This window comes from Zonotrichia leucophrys, chromosome 3 (assembly GCF_028769735.1).
Source record: "Zonotrichia leucophrys gambelii isolate GWCS_2022_RI chromosome 3, RI_Zleu_2.0, whole genome shotgun sequence".
NCBI classification, from domain to species: domain Eukaryota; kingdom Metazoa; phylum Chordata; class Aves; order Passeriformes; family Passerellidae; genus Zonotrichia; species Zonotrichia leucophrys.
In genome coordinates, this window is record NC_088172.1 from 30,518,193 (window position 1) to 30,540,911 (window position 22,719).

At 39.7% G+C, this 22,719-nt stretch overlaps 1 protein-coding gene across 2 annotated transcripts in view; it reads right to left on the minus strand.

The window, feature by feature from the left end:
• The window catches only part of NBAS (NBAS subunit of NRZ tethering complex), a 167,167-nt gene that overhangs the window by 52,855 nt on the left and 91,593 nt on the right, over positions 1 to 22,719 (minus strand). For both annotated transcript variants that reach the window (XM_064707739.1, XM_064707738.1), the window contains 4 exons: positions 15,889 to 16,118; positions 12,798 to 12,908; positions 9,407 to 9,657; positions 7,088 to 7,422 (listed from right to left, as the gene is read on the minus strand). In XM_064707739.1, the coding sequence (XP_064563809.1) occupies positions 7,088 to 7,422; positions 9,407 to 9,657; positions 12,798 to 12,908; positions 15,889 to 16,118 (927 nt within the window). The remainder of the gene's footprint in view (positions 1 to 7,087; positions 7,423 to 9,406; positions 9,658 to 12,797; positions 12,909 to 15,888; positions 16,119 to 22,719) is intronic.

Consider the following 22,719-nt stretch of genomic DNA (forward strand, 5'->3'; position numbering starts at 1 on the left):
AGGTACCCTGTGAGGCATACAGAGGAACTGTCCTAGCAGCCAGGGATCAAGTCAGGAAAGCTAAAGCATTGCTCAAACTAAATCTTGCCAGGAATGCCAAGGGCTACAAGAAATGCTTCTGTAGGTATATTGGTGAGAGAAGAAAGACTAGGGAAAACGTGGGTCCTCTCTGGATGGAAATAAGAAGCAGGGTTACCAGAGACATGGAGACAACAGTCACTCAATAACAGTTTTGCATCAGTCTTCACCGGCAAGTGCTCCAGCCACGCCACCCAAGTTGCAGAAAAAAAATGAAGGGACTGGTAGAGTGAAGAATAAGCCCCTGCAGAAAAAGCTCATGCTCAAGACCATCTAAGGAACCTGAAGGTGCACAAGTCCTGAGTCCTTATGAGATGCTTCTGTGGGTTGTGAGGGAATTGGTGCATGAATTTGCTAAGCCACTGTCCATCCATTTGAGAAGTTGTGGCAGTCTGGAGAAATTCCCACTGACTCTAGACAGGGAAATAATAGTCCTCATTTTTAAAAAAGGATGACCTATGGAACTTCAGGCTGATTATTTTCATCCTGGTGACTGGCGAGATCATGTCACAGATCCTCCTGGAAACTATGGTAAGGCGCAGAAAATCAGGAGGTGGCTGGTGACAGGCAACACAGCTTCACTAAGGGCATATCATGCCTGGCAAACCTGGTGGTCTTTTCTGACAGGGTTACAGAACTGGTGGATGAAGAAAGAGGAGCTGTAACTGGTGTTATTTACCTGGACTGGTGCAAAGCATTTGACACTGTTCAGCATGATGCACAAACTGGAGAGATGGATGTGACAGATGGACCACTTGGTGGATAAAGAACTAGCTGGGTGGGCTGCACACAAGGAGTTGCATTAAGGGCTCAATGTCCAAATGCAGAGCACTGACAAGTGTCACTCCTCAGGGGCTGGTATTGGGACTGGCACTGTTTAACATCTATGTCAAACACAGGGACAGTGGGACTGTCTGAGCCCAGAGGAGGCCACAAAGATGTGCAGAGGGATGCAACAACTCTCCTATGAGGACAGGCTGAGAAGCTGGGCTGCTCAGTAAGGAGAGGAGAAGACTCTGGGAAGACAGAGTAGCCCTCAACACCTAAAGGAGGCTGCAGGAGAGCTTTCCAAAGGACCTGTAGTGATGGGACAAGGGGAATGGCTTTAATGAAGGAGGGCAGGTTTATGTGGAAGGGGCTAGCAGCGGGCCTGTTAGCTAAAGGAGCAAGAAGTAAGAAGAAGAAGAAGCTGATAAGGAGCTTTCTCCAAGGCCGTAACCAAGGAGATCGAGAGAAGGAAGATAAGAGCATTCTGCAGCTGGACGAAGCGATTTTAGAAAGTTAGGTGGAGTCAGAGTAACTTTTCACCAATGGCATGATATTGAATTATTGTGGCCAATAGCTAAGGTAGAAGAAGGGTAAACAACTGGAAAGTGTATAAAAGATCAGCCATTTTCATTAATAAACTGTTGCCAAGTGTTACCAACTGAGACTACTTGTGGTCTCTGCTTTATGTCGTGACCGCCTCGACTGCGACATTTTGGTGACGCCGACGTGATAAGAACATAGTCGGTGGGGGCCCATACGGGTCCTAGCAATTGGCAACCGTGACCCACTGGGACGTAGTGGGGGAGGCGGCGTTGGTGCAGCTGAGAGTGGCAGGTGGAAGCCACAGGGAGGTCCGGACCTGATTCCCTCCAATCAAGACACCTGGAAGTAGGTGAGCCACCAACTAGTAATAATGGGACAAAATTTATCTAAAGAGGAAGAAAGTGTTTTGTCTACCTGGAAAGTTTTGTTAAGAAATAAGGGAATTAATACGTCAGACTATGCGCTTCGTAATATATTACTGTGGGCTAAATCACAGAATTTTGGCACTGATCCCGACACAGCATTTAGTGTTAAGGCATGGAAGAAAGTCGGGGACAGACTTTGGCAAGTTATTCGAGCGGGAGATAAAACAGCTGTTGGTTTAGCAGTAACCTGGAACTCGCTCTTTGAGGCTTTAAAAGAATGGAAAGTAGAGAGAGAAACGGAGCAAGATGCGGATGAAGAGTCGGGGCTGATAACAGAACCTGACGGGGGGGCTGAGGCAGAGGGCGCCTCTGAGGTAGAAGGGGGCTCTGATGGGGAACTTGGTGAAGAAAGTTCGGGCGCCATGGGAGTTACCTGGCAAGCTGCCAAAGCTTCTGGGAAAGCTGCCAAGGCTTCTGGGAAAGCTGCCAAAACTTCTGGGCAACCTGCCCTAGCCTCTTCTTATCAGACCCCTAAGCCTCCTTATCTCACACCTGCGCAGCAGCTCGAGATGGTGCCTGTATATACTACACCGCTACGCCAGTTAGCTGAAATGTCTCTAGCAGAGAGAAAAACCCAGCCGTCCGCCCCCCCGCTTCCCTCCTCTCTGGTCCAGCCGTCCGCCCCCCGCTCCCCTCTGAGATGCTTGGACAACCTGCAAGGATGTATCCTCCTTTACCTGACAGTGACAGCAACAGCGAGTCAAGTGATGAGTCTCCTGCAGTAACACCTGTGTTGGGGCAAGGAGCTCTGGTCCCTTCATCTTCTAAGAGCTCTAGCCTTACTGCCCCATGGACTTTGCCTCCATGCCAAGTCACTGTGCTTCCTCGACACCCTCAGGAGTTTTGGGAATTTGTTAGGAGGAAAGCAGTTGAAGAAAAGAATTAGAAGATCATAGAAAGGTTAGGTGCTCCAAGAGTACCTCAGGAGAACAGTGCCAATGCAAATGTTGCTTGTGATAACCCTATGGCTTTTCCAGTTTTCAAAGCAGCTCCTGGAGCAGGACAGAATGACAGTCATCACATCTTCGCCTGGAGGGTTGTGCAAGACCTCCAATCAAAAGTAGCTCAGTATGGTATTAATTCCTCAGAGGTAATGCAGTTAATACGTGTGATTAATGCAGATTTGCTTGCACCTTATGATATCACTCATCTTGCTACAATTCTATTCCAGCCAGTACAATATGGTGTATTTCAAGAAACTTGGAGGCGAGTGGCTGAGCGCACGGCTTTAACAAATATGCAGTTGCCTCAACATGACCCTCGTCATGCTGTGGGTGTTGATGCCCTACTGGAACTGGGCCTTTTGCTAATCCAGATTTACAGGCAAGGTGGGATCCTTCGATTTTGGCACAAGCTCAGCAAATTGGCATGACTGCCTTAACTAAAACAATGGAAATGGCAGCTCCAAAGCAGAAATATGTTACTATACAACAAGGGACGAGAGAACCATTTTTGCAGTTTGCAGAAAAACTTGCTGCCGCCATTGAGAAACAGGTAGATGATGAAACTTTGCGAGAGAAATTGTGTGTACAATTGGCTAAAGAAAATGCAAACCCAGACTGCAGAAAGATTATTGACACTTTGCCTGGGGAACCCACCTTGTCTGAAATGGTTACTGCTTGCTCAAAAGTTGGTTCAGTTGAACATAAAATGGCAGCTCTTGCTGCAGTGTTAAGACCTTCAGCAAAGTGTTATAATTGTGGACAACAAGGGCACGTAAAGTCACAGTGTACTGTCCGGAAAACAACATTTAGGCCAAGTGCAAGCAGCGATGTTGTATGCAATCGTTGTGCTAAATCTGGGCACTGTGCTAAGTAATGCAGGAGCAAATATCATGCAAATGGTCAGCTATTGCCGGGAAACCCAAAGAGGAGCGCGAAGGGGCGCGTGGGGAAACAAATACCCCAACAACCACAACAGCAAGTGCGGGTCTTCCCAGCCCTGCAAAGCTACCCATTTGCGAACAATTCTCAGGGCAACAAGCGGGTCCGCAGGGATTGATATACCCACCGCTGACACAGTAACCATTTTAACAAAAGAAATATGTAAAGTGCCTCTTGATGCCTATGGTCCGATAGGACGGGGATTGAGTGCGTTTTTGATAGGGAGATCAAGTACTACACTTAGAGGTATTCATGTGCATCTAGGGCTTATTGATGCTGATTATTTAGGGCAGATTCATGCTATGGTATCCATTGATGACCCTCCTGTTACTATTCAGAAAGGAACTTGTATTGCTCAACTTGTACCTTTTGTGAGTTCTGTTCCAAATACAGTGGACCGAAGTCGCGGCACAGGAAGCTTTGGATCGACAGGAGAACCTCAAGTGTTTTGGACTGAGAAAGTAACAGAGAGCCGTCCAGAAAAGACATGCACTCTCACCGCCAGTGGATGTCATCCAGGAACTATATCAGTAACAGGTTTGATTGACACTGGAGCAGATGTCACAATACTCTCACGACTTTGCTGGCCTCAATCCTGGCCTCTTACTCGTGCAAGTTTTGGACTCCTGGGATTGGGTGGTGCTACAACAGGTGGCCTGTCAGCCATTGTAATAAATGTAAAACATCCTGATGGCCAACAAGCTAACATCAGACCCTATGTTGCCGATGCTCCTCAAAGTTTGTGGGGACGAGATTGTTTATCTCAATGGGGTGTCAAAATTACTACGGATTTTTAATGGGGGCCACTGTGTTGCAGGGCAATGAACGTCCAGTTGTACCCCTGACATGGTTGACAGATAAGCCTGTCCGGGTTCGCCAGTGGCCCCTGACTACTGAAAAGCTTACTGCCCTGCAAGAATTAGTTACAGAACAATTGCAAGCAGGACACATTGAGGAATCATTCAGTCCCTGGAACACCCCTGTTTTTGTAATAAAAAAGAAATCGGGAAAATGGAGACTTTTACATGATTTACGGCAGATAAATGCTGTAATGGCAACAATGGGAGCTTTGCAACCAGGCCTTCCTACACCCACGATGATTCCACAGGAATGGCAAATAGTTGTCATTGATCTAAAAGATTGTTTCTTCACTATTCCATTGGCTGAGCAGGACAAAGAAAAATTCGCTTTTACGGTGCCTTCTATAAATCATGCGGAACCTGATAAGAGATATCAATGGAAGGTACTCCCACAAGGCATGAAAAATTCGCCAACTATTTGTCAATGGTTTGTGGCACAGGCCTTGTCAAAAGTGCGGGAGCAATTTAAAAACTGCTACTGCTATCATTACATGGATGATATCTTGTTGGCATCTGACAACAAGCAACAGTTGTCAGCTCTTAGACAATGTGCTGTGACAAATTTGAAAGCCTTTGGTTTGATCATTGCTCCAGAGAAAGTGCAGGAACACATGCCTTGGAAATACCTAGGTATGTTGCTGACCAACACTCAAGTTATGCCTCAACCTGTAAAGTTAGACATTGATGTTAAAACTGCTACTGATGTACAGAAATTGGTTGGTTTAATAGGTTGGATTCGATCATATTTAGGCATAACTAATCATCAGATGCAGCCATTGTTTGATTTGCTCTCAGGCATCACTTCCTCCACTGATGAGAGGCAATTGACCTCAGCGGCAAAAAAGACCCTAGAAGACTCAGTATTATGGTACCAACCCTAGAGGTCTTTCTGCGTTAGAAGAATGGCAAACTGATGTTACAAAAATGCCAGAATTTGGTCGCTTTAAGTATATTCATGTTACAGTTGATACTTTTTCTCATGCAATGGTTGCTTCAGCATTCACAGGAGAAAAAACTCGAGATGCTATTCGTCATTTTTATCATGCCTTTTCTATTCTAGGTGTTCCGTGTCATGTAAAAACAGATAACGGCCCAGCATATGCTTCGCACAAAATGCAAGCATTCTTTCGTGCTTGGGGCATTGAGCATTCAACAGGTATTCCACATGTCCCCACGGGCCAAGCAATTATTGAAAGAGCTCACGGACTTCTTAAACGTCAGGTTCAAAAACAAAAAGGGGGAATGCAACAGGAGCCACCTCAAGTGAGATTAGATAAAGCTGTTTATGTGTTAAACTTCTTGCGTCCCCTACCTGACTCACAGTTATCTCCAATCTTTTGCCATTTTTCTTCTTTGAATTCTAAGCAACCAAATTTCCATAGAAATGTCAAGGTATGGGTCAAGGATTTGATTACTGGTATATGGTCTGGTCCAGTGGAACTGATAACCTGGGGAAGGGGTTATGCTTGTGTTTTGACAGATAATGGTCCTCGATGGGTTCCTGCTCGCTGTGTCAAACCTTACCTAGAGCGTGTGGGAAAGGACAGGATCGATGGTTCTGCAGCTGAAGCAGAGCGTGCGGATGACACTGGCTAAGACCATATATCGGTACTTGAAGATGGATGAAGGACAGGAACAATTGTATTAAGAGTGGGAATTTTGTTGATGGTTGTGATTGTGATTTTGTGTGTCCCCTCTCTGCTTGGGTTTTTGCAAAGGGCCCTGCAAAAATCCATAGCAGCTGTATTTACAGTTCAAAAACAAAAAAGGGGGAATTGTGGAAGGGGCTAGCAGCGGGCCTGTTAGCTAAAGGAGCAAGAAGTAAGAAGAAGAAGAAGCTGATAAGGAGCTTTCTCCAAGGCCGTAACCAAGGAGATCGAGAGAAGGAAGATAAGAGCATTCTGCAGCTGGACGAAGCGATTTTAGAAAGTTAGGTGGAGTCAGAGTAACTTTTCACCAATGGCATGATATTGAATTATTGTGGCCAATAGCTAAGGTAGAAGAAGGGTAAACAACTGGAAAGTGTATAAAAGATCAGCCATTTTCATTAATAAACTGTTGCCAAGTGTTACCAACTGAGACTACTTGTGGTCTCTGCTTTATGTCGTGACCGCCTCGACTGCGACAGGTTTATATTATATTAGATAGATGGAAGAAATGCAGTAATCCTCCATGGCAGGGAGGTTGGGACTTGATGGTCTTTAAGGTCTCTTCCATCCCAAACTACTCAATGACTCTATGAAATACACAGTATCTTATTCGCAGTTGAATGAGCACACAAGGTCTTTGAGGTTCCATCAAAACTCTCACATCCACACATCTAACTCCCCTAAGTGAATAAAAATCCCTTCTTTTCATACTGGCTGTCATAAAAAGAAAAGGTAGGCAGGGAAAAGTTTACAAATTTATCTTAAAATACTGCAAAATGAAAACGGTAACATCTTCCAGGACTTTCTTCTTGATACTATATTGAACTCATATATTATATGCTTCACCTGAGGACTAAAATTCTTTAAAAATATCTCCTTACCTTTGTGACAGCTTTGGAAGAAAAAGTAATTTCATCAATGAAAGTAGCAATATCATCTGGATCGAGTCTATCAAAGTATTTGGAACACATTTCATACGCATGTAGCCACTCCTCCATGGTTTCTGGTATTTTTTTAATGAGATGGTGATCACCATTCCAAAAAAGTTTTTGCAACCACACAGTATAAACAGAACTTGGTGACAGCATGCTGCCATCGTTTTTAGGAATTTTGGGAGCCAGTTTGGAAATAGATAAGATATTTTGACTTGTAAGGATGGGCTCCAATGTTTCCAGAGGGTTTTCATTTTCATCTGTTAGTTTTTTGTAATTAAGACCTAGTGACAGAAGGAGAAAGAGGTAAAAGTTATTCATAATTAAATCTACTCACATTTCAAAATTACATGTGAAATAATGAATACACTAGCATCTGCAGAACTAAAAAGACTCTAGCCCATCTCCTTTTACAAACATAAATACTGACAGACTTAGATTTTATGATGTCTTGATGCATGTGAAATTTCTCAATCCATGGAACGTATTTTAACATTATATATCACTCCAGCAAGGGGCAATAGGTTCCAACTGAAAGAGGGAAGATTTAGATTAGATACATGGAAGAAATCCTTCACTCTGAGGGTGGTGAGTCACTGGAACAGGCTGCCCAACGAAGCTGGGGATGCTCTATCCCTGGAAGTGTCCAAGGCCAGGCTGGGTGGGGCACTGAGCAACCTGGTTTAGAGGAAGGTGTCCCTGCCCATGGCAGGGGATATGGAATTGGTTGATCTCTAAGGTCCCTTCCAACCCCAATTGTTCGGTGATTCTATGACACAATCTGAAAAAAGCAGATTTTCAAAGAAGCAAGAACATAAATATAGTATATAGAATCATGCTAGAACTTAAATGTAAATCCCACAAAACCTCATGCAAGTCAAAGCATGAGTCTTCATTAATTTAAAATATGTATTCTGGTCATGTAACAACTGGTACTTACTGCTTAGGAAAAATTGTAAGGCACTAACTACAAGTAAACTAAATAAGGTCAGCTAGAGATAGGACATGTAGATCCATTTACATCAATATTTATATAATCAAGAGTCATGCTACTACTCTGCTTCTCAGAGGAAGAACATCCTTGCAATTAATTTACCAACAACAGTAGTATTTCTAGAAATGATACCATTTTGTTTTCTTCTGCACATAATTTCTAAAGTAACTGACTTCTATTGCCATGTTCTTATTTATACACTTTGGACCTGCAATCTCTGTAAACACTTAGCTGTTGGTTCCTTCACTCCTATCTCTAAACTATGCTGAACACTGAGAATTTTGATTAGGCATGTAGTACAAAGATTTAATTTTTTACCACACAAACTGACGAATTTATGTCTGACATATTTTCCCAGGACTTTTTTTTTAATAAATTGCTTAAATAAATTAATGAAACAATAATTTCATGGCAGAATTTTCTTTGGCAAGCATCACAGAACTTGATTGTTGAATAACATGAATAAGAACTGAGGGCTATCCCTTGTCTCCAAAAAAACTGACGTTTATTTTCCTGCAACACATGAATTCATAGGCACCATCTCTTCAAACTTTGTAACACAGTTAGTGTCCAAATCAAATTAGGTTCCAATACTGATCAATTAATTCATCCTCACAGGAGGCGATGCCATACAATGTGTATTTTTCAATCTGAAACTGGATTTGGAGTTGTGCAACTAAAATTCAAGAAAGTATCCAACTAACAAGCAAATTGAAAGTAGTACTTCAAGTTCCAGAATGCTTAGCAGCAGAGTATTTTACAGTAATTGTCTGAAAATGTAGGGCTACAAACAATGCTGTAATTCTGGGAAAGGAAAAGGTAGTATCAAGGGTAAAACATAACAAAAAATTATCCTCTTTCAGACAAACAAACACAAAATGCATAAAGTCCCTAATATATTCTGTAATTCAGACTCTCGAAATGCAAACTTTCTTAAGCCCATTGAGAATATTCATGTTAAACTTGTAGTGTTACAAATTATACTCTAGAAACTTGATATTTTTCATTTAAAATTTCACTATGAAATATCCCCAATAATTTTAAATTGCATCACTAACAGAAACATGCTCTTAACTTGTTTTTTCTTGCTGTGATCAAATAAATTTCCAGTAAAACAAAGAGAAAGAATTTGTGACTATATTGTATTAATCTCCTTTGCTCACAGAACAGAAACAATTACCAGGAAAACAAACTAGCTGATCATAATCATGCCAATACTTACATCATAAAGTAATAAATACAGTGATGAAGAAAACAAACAGGTACTCTCTTACCTGGTGCAACTGCTTTGAATTTTTTCAGGAGTCGGATGTGAGTCTCAGGTTTAAGAGCGTGGTTCACCACTTCTGAGCAGCCACAGTTTTCCAGGAGTGTAAAATAGTAAAGCAACCGCTGGTGGTCTTGGCCTTCAATACTTGGGTAAACATATTTAGCCATGTGTTCATGAAAGGTGTCAGGACTGCTTTTCAAAGTCTCAAACAGACCAAGACTTTGCGCTCTTTCTTCTACTTGCAGCGTCGATAACCTGTGTTTAGAAATAACTTTTGCTTAAAGGCCTGGATGTGCCATGAAAGACTCTTACAGCTGCACACCTGGGAGAGAGGACAATCCTTTCTTCTCTTTAGGGTCTCACTCACAAACACTTAGATAACTGTACACTCTATAAACAACAGCTAAGCAGCTCTTGTATTTCCTGATCCTGTTACCTTGGACATGCAGATTAAGGGTTATGAGTACTGAAGTGGAATTCAAAGCAGGATTTCACATCTGGGAGTATAGCTATATGTACAAAGAAAAAATACATCCAGAACATGTGTGAAGGAAGACTTTATTAAACATATTAACCAGCCACTTGTGGCTGAATGATGTTCAAAGATCCTACTGCCCAGTTAGAAGCTTTCCCAATCCATTGCATTCTGTTTTCTGTAGCTGATGAGTACCTGTGCACATCTTGAGAGATATTATTACTGAAAATTTGGTCTTGCCCAGCAATTAATCTGTTTGGCACTATTATTAATGCTAAGGACAGTTTACCAAGACTTTGACAGTTTCACGAGTTGCTTCTCAAATTATCATCCATGAAAGCTTCTGAAAATATCAGTAAGCTTTGGGTTGACCTCAGTCAGTCTCACTGCTTCAGGAAATTCTTTCCTGAATCTTTTGAAAAGAATACATTAGCCTTTTCACAGTATGAATTCAGACACCTCCAGCTGACTACATAAAAGATAATCTCACTTTTTTCCCTCGGCTGGGAGAAAAATGGGTGCATAGGGGTGCATATCATCTTAAGTTTATCTTTCTCAACTCAAAGTTTTACCTAAATCTGAGGAAAATCTACTTTAAAACTGATTAAATTAGAATTTCGTAATTTCCCTCCCCAAATACACATGCTGTAAGTTAGTGTTTCTCTTTAATATCCAAGTAAAATGTCTCTGTTTCATTCTTAAAGATTATTTTGTTATAGCAAACACCACAAATACAACCTTCTCAGTTTAAAATTTAACTGATTTCTCAGGGAGAATAAGATATTTTTTAGTTATTTTTACATCTGTGATCTATCCCAAGAGGGTTAACATTGCAAGCATTCTTTTAATTCTACAGATTCTTCTTATTTGTTATTTTTTCTACAATATTAATGAAAACAAGTATGATATTAATAGAAATAAAGCACCATCCACTTTTCATATTGGGGAAAGCAGACACTTCAACCTGATGTACTTCAAGACTGTGATATGACTATCTTTTGGGTTCATACCCAAAGTTCAAACTAAAAGCTACTTGAGCACTAAATTACATGAACAGGATTGGCACATGTTTGCAGTGTTTTTAAGGCAGGGCTGATTGCAGATAAGAAGAGTTTATGGTGGTGTTCAGAAAGATTCTGGAACAAGAGGTTCTGTGATAGACAAGAGTTTGTCTTGCTGAAATCGTAAATTCCATTTTATAGAGTTTTGATAATCAAATGTGATCAGATTCCTCAAAAGAAATAAGTAAATTTCCTCTTGATTTTTATAAAATGTCTTTCTGAACAATTTTCAGACACATATTTCACAAAAAGTCATTAATTCTTTGTCACCAAATAATCAAAAGAATAGTTAATACAAACTATGTTAATTCAAACTATGAAGCTCTTTTGAGCTTCTCCCTATGTAAAGTGGCTTACAGAAATACTGTATATTTGATTAAAGAGATTAAGTCTTAGAATAAACTTAATTTCAGTTCAGAATGAATGCATAATGAAACATCTATTATTAATGCCATAATTCCAAGACTCATATATACTGTAATGGTCATTTGCTGTCACTCAATTTTAAAATGAGAATATGATACAAAAATATGCTCAGCAGCATATTATGCTATTATACATCAACTTTTAAGACTTTCTTTGAATTTCACTAGAGAAAATATGGTTACTCTGTACTTCTGTGATTTCAGAATTCTATGAATACTAAATCAAGGAGGACAAGAACAAAGAAAACAATAGAAAACTATTGCAAAACAGCTGGTAATATTCGAGTCCCAGAGAAGGCAGCTGGCTCTTTCACACTCAGCCCGGTGTTGCCATGTTTATATCCTGACTGTCTGTTTTGTTTAAAGCAGTAAATAATTTAGCAGCATCAAAATTTAGAGGGTACGACTTCTCTGTTTTTTGGAGGAAGTGAAGAAAAATCTCAGAGCATTATTTCATCTTCTCCAGACAATTCACTAGGCTTTGTTTTTTATGCCTCACATTTTATAAAATGTTTCAATGCTTTTTTTAATTAATAGTTAATGTTAAGAGACGTACCAACACTGCTGCAAGCTAAAGGTGCTTTAAGAATGCAACACTTGAAACAAACCAAATTAATTTCATCATATCTGTCAGAACAGTAGGTAAGAGCTGCTGCATTACACAGGGAGTTCTACATCACTGTCATCTGCATGTGCTATTCAGGCAAGTAGCTTGGTGTTCCATCAAATGGGTTTATTCCTCTTTCAGTAGGCAAAAACTGCCTGACATGATGTAAGAGGTTAAAATAAATAAATACATAAATTTTAAAAATAAAGGTCCTAAAGCCACTGTGGAACAGACATTATAAGCACCCCTCCCCTTATGCCACACCAGTGCCAGGCTTGGTCTGCCATAATCTTTTAGGCTAGAACAGTTTCCGTAAAACATTGATTAAAAAAAAAAAACTGCTTCTATTAAAAAATGAAACTAATATGAACAGATGCACAATGTGAACAGGGATATATTTATTTCCTCTATTATGTAGAATAGAGGTCAATAAAGAGCAAAAAAAGAGTAAAAGAGAAACTATCAGGTTTCAGGATATATTACAGGGACTGTCAGAGTAACTCCAGGATAAGTTGCTACTGCAAGAGAGAACTCAACATTCAAAGTTATGGAAACTTGAACACTGAAACAAAGTCCTCTACTGAAACAAACTACTCTGAAGAACAGTAAGACACACATGGACTTTTAACCTTGCCTGCAACAGCAGCTTTCACAGCTGGCTGCAGAAGCATTATGTGGAAAAGACAAATATTCCCATACTATCCCAACACAATACAAATGAACACACAACCCAAACTCCACCCCCAATATAATTAAATTCTGTCATACTTCAGCATTTATTTCTGTGTAACAGAATTGTATGTGCATTTTCAGAGAAGACAACTTACCCGCTGTCAGTGAATAAAAATTCCAGATGGGTCATGTAAACTTCCCAAAGTGGAACATTGTATCGCTGAGCCAAAGAAACAGCAATTTTATAGACATTTTCTTCAAGTGTCCTGGTAGAGGACATGAGAGAAAATAAGGAAAAGTTATGCTAAGCCCTATGAGACGCAATATGAAAATAAATGCTTATGTTAGAAAACTTACTATGTCTTTTTCATAAAACAAGAACATAGAAAAAATTTTAAATAAAAATACATTAAGCCTGTCTTTCTGCATTTACTTATACTCGATGCTCCATTTGGGGAAAAAAAAAGACAAAAAACTACAAAGATAATTCAAAGACAGGAAGCTACTCCACAAGCACTGGTTCTCAATGGCAATTTCTACTCAACACTGTGCTAAAGCAAAAATCTCAGCTTACATTCCATTTCAATTACAAAGTGATGAAGGATGTAACTCATCACAGTTAGCATTTATTTGATTTAGTTGCAACACCTACAGTATTTTAGCCCAACTGGTATATAAATCCTCAAAGCTCTTCCTAGTAGTTCACAGACAAAAAACCTCCCAGTATTTGTTGACTAAAAGGAATAAAGATGTCCAGCTCATTCTGTCCTAAAATATTAAAAACTGCGTTTCTGTTAGTGCATAAACCCTTTGACAAAACAAGAGATGGAGATTATGGTAAAATATGAAATCTCAAAGTTAACTTCATATTAATCTTTACTAATCCAGTATAGTTTGGTTCAAACAGAGATGAATGGTTCTTGTTTCTAGGCTGGCATAAAGGCAATACTGCTAAGGCTGATTTTTGGGTTTTGGTTTCAGTTTGGTTGGGTTCAATCTTTTCTCTCCAGGATAATTCCAAGAAAAACACTATTTGTGTGTAATTACTTCCTCATAGACCTGTCATGAACAACTCCTTTAAAATGTACTTAATGTGAATCCTTGAGGAGGCTCTGCCTGAGCAGGGATGACCTCCAGAGGCCCCTTCCAAGCCCAGCCATTTTGTGATTCAGTGAAAGAGGAAGATGGTATAAATTCTTTAGTTGCAAAATAATCCAGTCAATCATACTAATCAGGAGTGGCTCCTGGAACTAGTGGGATCCTTTTCTCCTGGAACTTTATAAGCTATACCACAATCCTCCCCTTCTGTCTAAGAGTGGCATGCAGCAGCAGCCTAAGGCAGTGCTGGTTTAGGGAAATTATACCATATAAATGAAGAACAGTACAAGCAATTTATTCGTTGTCTAGGTAATGACAAAAGCAAGCAGCTGTTGCACAATGAAAATCTGAAAAAATGTCCATTACCTTGCAAAGAATCTTTAGCTTTCTTTTACACACCCTTTTTCATGCCCAGCCCTGCCTGCCTGTTGGTCTGAGTCCAAGGACTGCCAAAGGAAACTGAAGGTGAGCACAGGCACACTTTGGATATATTTTGGTGTTGCTTACCCAAGAGTGGTGCAAACTCAATACACAACAGCTTCCAAAGATATACACCAAATACAGAAGATGATGAAGACTACTACTGGTTAGCTAGTTTTAGCAAATTGCTCCTTCTAGTACAAAGCTGTTTTGGAAATAAGATGTAATCTTTTCCAGGTGTTGTTCCTTCAAAAAGCACTTCATAAAAGATTAAAAAACATGAAGCACTTAATTAAAAAGTAAGAACAAATATGCTACACAATTACATTGAATTTGTGCATCTTTTCCATTAGAAAATGCAGATTAAGACTCCACTGAGAAGATTAAAGCAAGGCAGCTGCAAGCTGAACAAGTAATTAACTGGATCTTTGCAACTGCCCAATATGGAAGTGCCACTTCTAACCCTTTCATATGGTGTTTTTACCTCTACTTACTGTAAGGAACTTTCTCTTCATATTTACTTTATTTTACAAGAGACAGTATCTATAAACTCTGGAGTGAAAATGTAAGCTATCCTGCTGTAATCAAAGTGAGTATCTGTAATAAGAGAAGACTACTTGTACTGAAGTTTCTGTAGGTAGTCATCAAGATGTAACCTCCTGACACACCAGACAGATAAGCTTAGTAACAATAGATACAAAGCAGGCAATTTGAATGGAAACATTAAAAGCCTATTAAAAGCTATTTTTATGAATGCAGTGACAAAATCTGCAGTGACAAAAGCTATTTTTATGAATGCAGGAACAAATTTCACAGATATAAAGCATGAGCTTTGTGTCTAAAACCTGACCTGATACAACCACTCTTATTTGGTATATCAATTCCATTTAGTAGCAAATTTCTATTGGAATTGTAGCTATGAGTAGCTACACATGTGGAAAACTGAAAATATTTAAATATGCTCTTCAAAAGCTTTATGCAGACATCAGCTGAAAATCTGAGATTATAATTAAAGCTTCTTATTGCAGAGAACTCTTTCTCTGACAGTCTGTCAACTAGTCAGCTGTGACTGTCCCTAAAACATAAGTCATATTCATGACTTGTTCACAGCCTGAAGTACTTGCATGCAGGTATTAATTAAAGGTATTTTAATATGAAAAGTACTATCCTATATTCTTCTTTTTTTCTATTCTGGATTTCTGAAAGGTGAGATAAAAGCATGCTAAATATCAAAACATACGTGGTAAAGTACTTCCAAATGACTACATGGAAAAAATAGAGTGATATACAGCAGTTCTAACTAAATTATTAAGAATAAAATACAGTTTAACAACTCTTTTTTTTTTTCAACTATAGTTCATTCCAAACTTTGATGCATGGGCACACCTTAATAGATTGCTAGGGCAGGTTTACAGGAGATGAAAGAAACAGACCAAACCTTTATCTGTGCTCTGCTTTCATTAATCCCTGATTAATTTTAATATTAGAAGTTAGTAAATGAAGAGTTATAGATTCAATTATAAATCCATTTATTTGAGCAACATTTCATTTAAGTAGAGCAGTTACATAGAAAAAGCTCCAATTGTAGCTGTATTACAGTGTAAATCTCAAAAGCAAGTAAATTATCTCTCTAAAGGTCAGTACTACTTTCCATTTACTCTCCTAATTTAAAGCTTAAAGCTATTCTATTCTGAAACAGAGAAAACAAACCTAACACAAATTACTTACTCTGCCAATCCTAGTATTGTTTCTCTCTTGTACTGTGCATCTGCTGTAAATCTCTGCACGTCCACTCCTTTGCCAAGTCCTTGCAGAGTCTGAGCCTGAGTGAAGTCCAGCAGTCGTTCATTGTAGTAATGCAGCTGAGTTATCAAACTGCTGATTTCTTCAGGCCAGTCTGCCTGGGAATACTGAGTAACATGCTTTGTGACCATCTGAATCAACTCTTTTGGATCAGCCTGCAAAAACAACAAACAACAAACTGAAAAAAAATCCCTGTTAATTCTGAACAAAGAATTATCAATATATAATTGACCCCTGTGTTCAAAACTAAGAGATTTTTTTCCATTTCTGAGAAATTTTAAGTAAACAGAATTTAAAATTTTCTGTAAGGCCCATGTGCTCTGATACCATAATTTATCCTTTTGGAATGTTTTAGACTACTCCATATGATACCAATATTTTAAAAAACCCCAAACTTACCTCACCAAATTAATAGTAACAAATGTTTAACTATGAATGAATTTATTTGTTTTTGAATTCCTCACTTTTATTTACATTCAAACTAGGTAACTGATTAATCAAACACTGAAGTAAAAGAAAAGTTACTGAATTACTGATATAAGATTGAAGAGAGGAATAGCTTTTAAGCGTTGAGAACCAATACTTTCAAAGAAGTATTGCAGTATCCACAAATTACTCGAAGCATTGCTTATACCCTGAATCTTCAAAGAATAAAACACTGATCATCTATGAACTAAGCAACCTCACTATTCAAAATACCTTAATCACAAATAAAACTTATTTTTCTGTGTTAGAAATTACACACCAAGTGCATCTGTTATAAACCATTAACTTCTGTAGTCAAAAATCCTCATAGCAATGCAACAATTTAGAACACAAAGCATGAAAAATGAATGCACGTACTGTGGAGTGTTCCAATTTATCTCAACATCTGGACAGTGGCTATGCCTAGGCACCTCCACTTGAACAGAGCTCTGTGCAACATCTAAACACTTGGCTTACTCGATACCTTGATTTCTCTCTTCCATGAAAAATGAGGGCAACAGCAGCTCAATGCCCAAAAGATGCACTGTGACTTCTGTGTGGCATGCACTGAGGAAGGAGTACCTCCAAAAGAGCCACCAAAAATACCTTAGGATCCAATGTAGATGAAGTATTTCCTAAGAGAAACAGCTGATGGAACTGCTGTGATCTCAAAAATGTTGAGTGTACCCAAGCAACACACTTTGGGTTTTTTACTACAGAATTATCCTGCTACATTAGAAGATAAACTTGTGAACATTGAGTGCACAGCTGGGTAAAACATGCACCAAAAGTTTAAACCTTGAGGCGTGCTTTATTTTTTCTCTGACTTGCTGGTCATTCTAAATTGATTTTTTTCCAAGTATCTTAATTGACAGGCTGCTCACCAAGTCACATTAAATACTACAGGGCATCCTTTTTCCTCTTCACTCTGCACTTCTGAAGCCCTCCAAACATTGCAAACTCATTGGTTTTATAAACAACAGCAGCACTTCTCTCAAGGCTGCTTAGGAGATTGGTAGTAGAGTAATAAAACTTCGCAAAAAGAGACAGGCAAGCAGAGCAGTGCCTCTACAACACAATTATATCAGCTGGAAACCCATCCACAGCTTATTATGTACCCTGGTATCTCATTCTATGTGATACACTAGAAAACAGAGCATGGAGACAGGGTAAGTCAGAGCAAGACAGGGAAACGTGTTTAACATAACTGCCTAAAACCTCCAGTGCACTGAGAAAGGCAGGTTCCTCAGAAAACCTATGGGAGTAAATTTGCTGTCTTTTGTTAGCTTTCCCCTCTCTCCATTAATGCCCCATTTGGTATATTTCTGTAAAAGCATCTGTGTGTAATCTTCCATGCTGCCTGTTTATGGTCCCAAGGACCTTATTTGGAAATAATGTCTTGGGGTCTATTGGTCTTACTAATGTCAAATTTAGAATAAAAGAATCTGACACTATGTGAATACCCATGTATATATAACTCCAGATATATGTGGCAAAATAAAGTGCAAACTATTCAATCTAGAAGATAAAAATTATACATTTAGATTAAGAAAACACAACTGAAGTTTGTTTACTGCAAGTAGTTTCCAAAGATTGTCTTACTCTATTCACCATGAGAAATCTTTCAATCAAGTATTATCCTCTTATCTCTTAAAAAACCTATGGCCTAAACTATCGCAGCATATGAATCCGAAATTAGAGAAATCCCACAGTCTTCTGTTTGGTATCAAGATGCATTCAACTTGTATTTCTTAATTTAAGTACTCATTTTTTAACATCTTCACATTTTTAATAATGCATATCTTTTAGAAGAAAAGCAAAACTATTTCTACATCCATTAAATAGCTAATTCAATTAGACATAATGCCTGTTCTAATGAAACTGTAAGAAAGAAAAATCACTACAGCTGGATCACCAGTTTTCAAAAAATGTTTTAACAAATTTTAATTGAAAAAACAGTAACAACTAGCTAGTAACAGTACTTGGCCATGACAAAAATCAGTAAAATCAGTCAAGTCTGAATCTTACTGCAACATTCACAGAGTTCTTCAATTTTTGGACATTCTTCAAATTTTAACAGACAGCAATTTGTGTAAATACAAATTTATTTTGACAAGTAAGTCCAATAAGATGCCATATTCAACTTGTTCCCTTCATAACATCACCTGTCAAAACCCACACCAACAACCCCCAAAGAGCTACTATACAATTCTGTTGCTTTTTCAGAGTCCTTTGGCCAGTCAGAAATTGTGCTCAGGTGTCCAACTCCCCAGTTTGCCAGATAATCTCCTCCAGTACTTCTAGAGAGATGTTTGAAAAAAGCTTTCTCTCCTGTGATCATGCAGGAAGGGCATTTTACATACATACATTGTAAACACACAGTAAGTTTCCAAAGAAGCCACAAGAGCTGACCCAAATGTATTAACACCCTTAACTCAGAAGCCTCCCTAGCACTGCCAGGGGAAATCCCTCAGGAACCTCCTGCCAATGCATTTCACTCAGCTCTTGGGCTAACACTTGTGCTGGCAGAGGCCTTACTTAGGAATTAAGAAAAAAAAAAAAAAACAAGAATGGAGAGAAAAGAAAAAGCACCATCACTTCAGCATTAAGCTAATTTAATGTCATGCTCTTAGATGTCATTTACTCAGCACAGGTCATATTTCTATCCCTATTGCCCCACTGGTCGTTAACAATCCCTCAGCAGGGATCCAGGGTCAACCTGACTAAATGTTTTAAAGCAGTTCTTTTTTGGTCACCCTCTAGAAGTGACATCAGTGAAGCCCCTCAATATGTGAGCCACTGTGATAGTACAAAAGCAACACTGGTTTTATAAGCAAATAAGAGATTTTGATCTTGGAATGTCATCATTCTTATGCCTGAGTTAATCTTCAATTTTGTGGCTTTTTTTCCAGGCAAGGTGGTATGCCTTTTTTCCTCTTTCAATCTATGTAAAACTTAATTCAGTCATATGCATCAGAAACAAATTTAAAAAAAAAAAAAAAAAGAAAAAAAAAAAAAAAAAAGAGCAACTATGCTGCTCGTCTCCTGCTCAGGAAGTGGCAATAATTTTACAACTATGGTAATACTAATAAAAAAAAGAATAATAAAATAAAATAAAAAAATGTTCTACTGTGAACACTTTATCACTAATATAATAACTGTATAATATCACTAATATAATCACTGTAAGGCTATTTGGCTTGCTTACTTCATTTAAGACCAAGAAGCCATCCAATTGTTCTTAAATAACCTATTATTCTTTTGATACTGTTTTTAATGTAAATAATCTACAGACTGCAGTACAAAAATGATCAGAAAAAGTGATCAGAAAAACTGCTTAGATCAGAGGCCAATCCACTCATAATCACCTCAAAGACAAAACTGATACTGTGGACCTCTCTGGATTGAGGTTGCAAAGCATTTCCATCACCTTTTGAACTGTAATCTTTTGGCAATGGGCAAAAGCTGCCGCTGCATTCAGCCACAGAAATCCAAAAGGAAGGCAGAGGACAAGCTCCCTTGTGCCCAGATCCCTGTAACATCCCCAAAACATCATTTGTTTTACATAATTTCAAACAATCCTAAGAAATGTGTCGTGCTCCAGAGGGAGACGCATACACCAAGCAAAATCCTCACGGTTAGCAAAACAAGGGGATGACAGCACATGAGCAAGGGTGACCAGGGAGCAGGGTGTGGGGCTCCTGCTGCACACACACAAGCGAGCAGGGTGTGAGGTTCCTGCTGCACACACACCAGGGAGCAGGGTGTGAGTTTCCTGCTGCACACACACACCAGAGAGCAGGGTGTGGGGTTCCTGCTGCACACACACACCAGGGAGCAGGGTGTGGGGTTCCTGCTGCACACACACCAGGGAGCAGGGTGTGGGGTTCCTGCTGCACACACACAAGGAGCAGGTGGGTTCCTGCTGTGCACACACACCAGAGAGCAGGGTGGGGTTCCTGCAACACACACCCAGAGATAGTGTGGGGTTCTGCTGCACAACACACCAGGAGCAGGGTATGCGTTCCTGCTGCACACACACACCAGGGAGCAGGGTGTGGGGTTCCTGCTGCACACACACCAGGGAGCAGGGTGTGGGGTTCCTGCTGTGCACACACACCAGAGAGCAGGGCGTGGGGCCCCTGCTGCACACACACCAGAGAGCAGGGTGTGGGGTTCCTGCTGCACACCGCCGCACTTTGCCCATTTCCCTGCCTCAGCAGTTGCTGCCCATCACCAGTGCAGCTGGGAACCAAACCACCTCTAGAATACATTCATATTTCAGAAAGGAAAGCTCTCCCTAATCCTTGTAGCAACTGCCACAGTCCTTGCAGCAAGAGATTCAATGTGCTACAAATTTGATGGAGGGGAAGGCAAGAGAAAAAGAATGAAGTGAAGCACATAAGACAATAATTTTCCTCACATACTGAAGCAGGAAAAAAGATTTACAGGAACAAAATAGTTCACCCAAGAAGTAAAATCCTGAACGTGCCTGTTCACTCAAGAAATACACTCCATCTCTCCACAGGACAGCTTTTCATTAATTAAATTAATGACACCTGTCTTCAACTTAGACTTTTGTCATGCTGTGAATCAAAAGTACTTTAACTTAGATACAGCACCACATGAATTTGGGGTAGCCAACCTTCCATATCACAGCTGTCTCACATCTGATCTGCCCAAAGCAAAAGATAAAACATATGGCTAAAATAGAAGACCAGAACATCTCAGAAATAAACCTTTATTGTTACATAACTCAAATGTGAAGATACCTCAACCTTATTGTCCTTCCACTGCTGCAGCTACACGTACTCCGTGACAACAGTTTTGGTCAGTATCAGCTTTCACGACCATTTCTTAAAAGGCCACAGGAAGCAGCAGATCTCATCACTAGCCAGTGAAATCACACGAGGTCAGTATAAAATACCTACCAGAATATCTTCTGTAAGCTACAAGATGCATCAGGATCAAGTGGTACAAACTTATTTTAACAATGAAGTAGAGAATCTATTGCTCATCTCTACTGTTAAACCTGTAAGTCTTACACATTCAGACATTAGAACAATATTCTGTTTCAGATTTAAAATCTTAAATCATCTGGCAGAAGTTTTTGTAGCATACTCTAATGTCTCAGCTATAATTAAGTATAATGGTTTTAAAGCCTGGCCATACTCTTAAAAAAATGCTTCTCTCCACAGTATGGCACATGGTACTGCAAACAAGGTATTTCCTACTGTACTAAAAAATTTGTATCTGTATTATGTAGATGCAGGAAGGCAGCTGTGAATTTAAATTCCCTAGCCCCCCTTCCTTCCTTTACCACAGATTTCATGCAGATGTATCTTTTTTCCCTGAATGTTTTAAAGTTTCATTCCAGATCTATGACAGTATTAAAAAAAAAAACAAAACAAAACACTTCTGGATCACAGCACTGCTGCAGGAACAAAACCAAAAAAAAAATTCCAAGAGGCTGCTGTTCCGTAATATGTTGTCCGGAATATGCTATTCCGGACAACATATTTATATCTCTACGGAATATGCTATTCCGTAGAAATGTTGTCCAGGCAGTTGTTTCTATAGTTATGCTAAGTGATTTGTGTTTGAAGAGTTGAAGAAATTGCTCTAGTGCTGTTTTTACAGAAACACAGAATTGTTTGGATTGGAAGAGACATTAGAGATCCTCTTGTTCCAAGACGCCTGCCATGGGCAGGGACAGCTGAAACTAAACCAAGCTGCTCAGAGATCCATCCAAACTGGCTTTGAAGACTTCCAGGGATGGGGCATCCACACCTTTTCTAGGTAACCTGTTCCAGTGCCTCACCACCTTCACACTGAAGAATTTCTTCCTCATACCTAATCTGAACCTACCCCCTCTTTCAGTTTAAACCCAGTCTAAACTTTCCCTCTTACAGTTTAAACCTGTTCTCCCTTGTCTGGTCACTACATGGCCTTGTAAGAAGTCCCTCTCCAGATCTCTTGTAGCCCCTTCAGGTACTGGAAGGTGCTACGAGGTCTCTCCTGATCCTTCTCTTCTCCAGGCTGAACAACCTCAATCCTCTCAGACTTTCCTTCCCCGTGAGCATCTCTGCGGCCTCCTCTGGACCTGTTTCAACAGGTCCATGTCCATTCTGAGGTTCTGGCCTCAGGGCTGGACACAGGACTGCAGGAAGGGCCCCACAAGAGTGAATGGGCAGAATCCCCTCCTTGCCCTGCTGCCCGCACTGCTTTTGATGCAGCCCAGGACCCAATCGGCTCTCTCGGCTGTGAGCGCACGTCACTGGCTGATGTCGA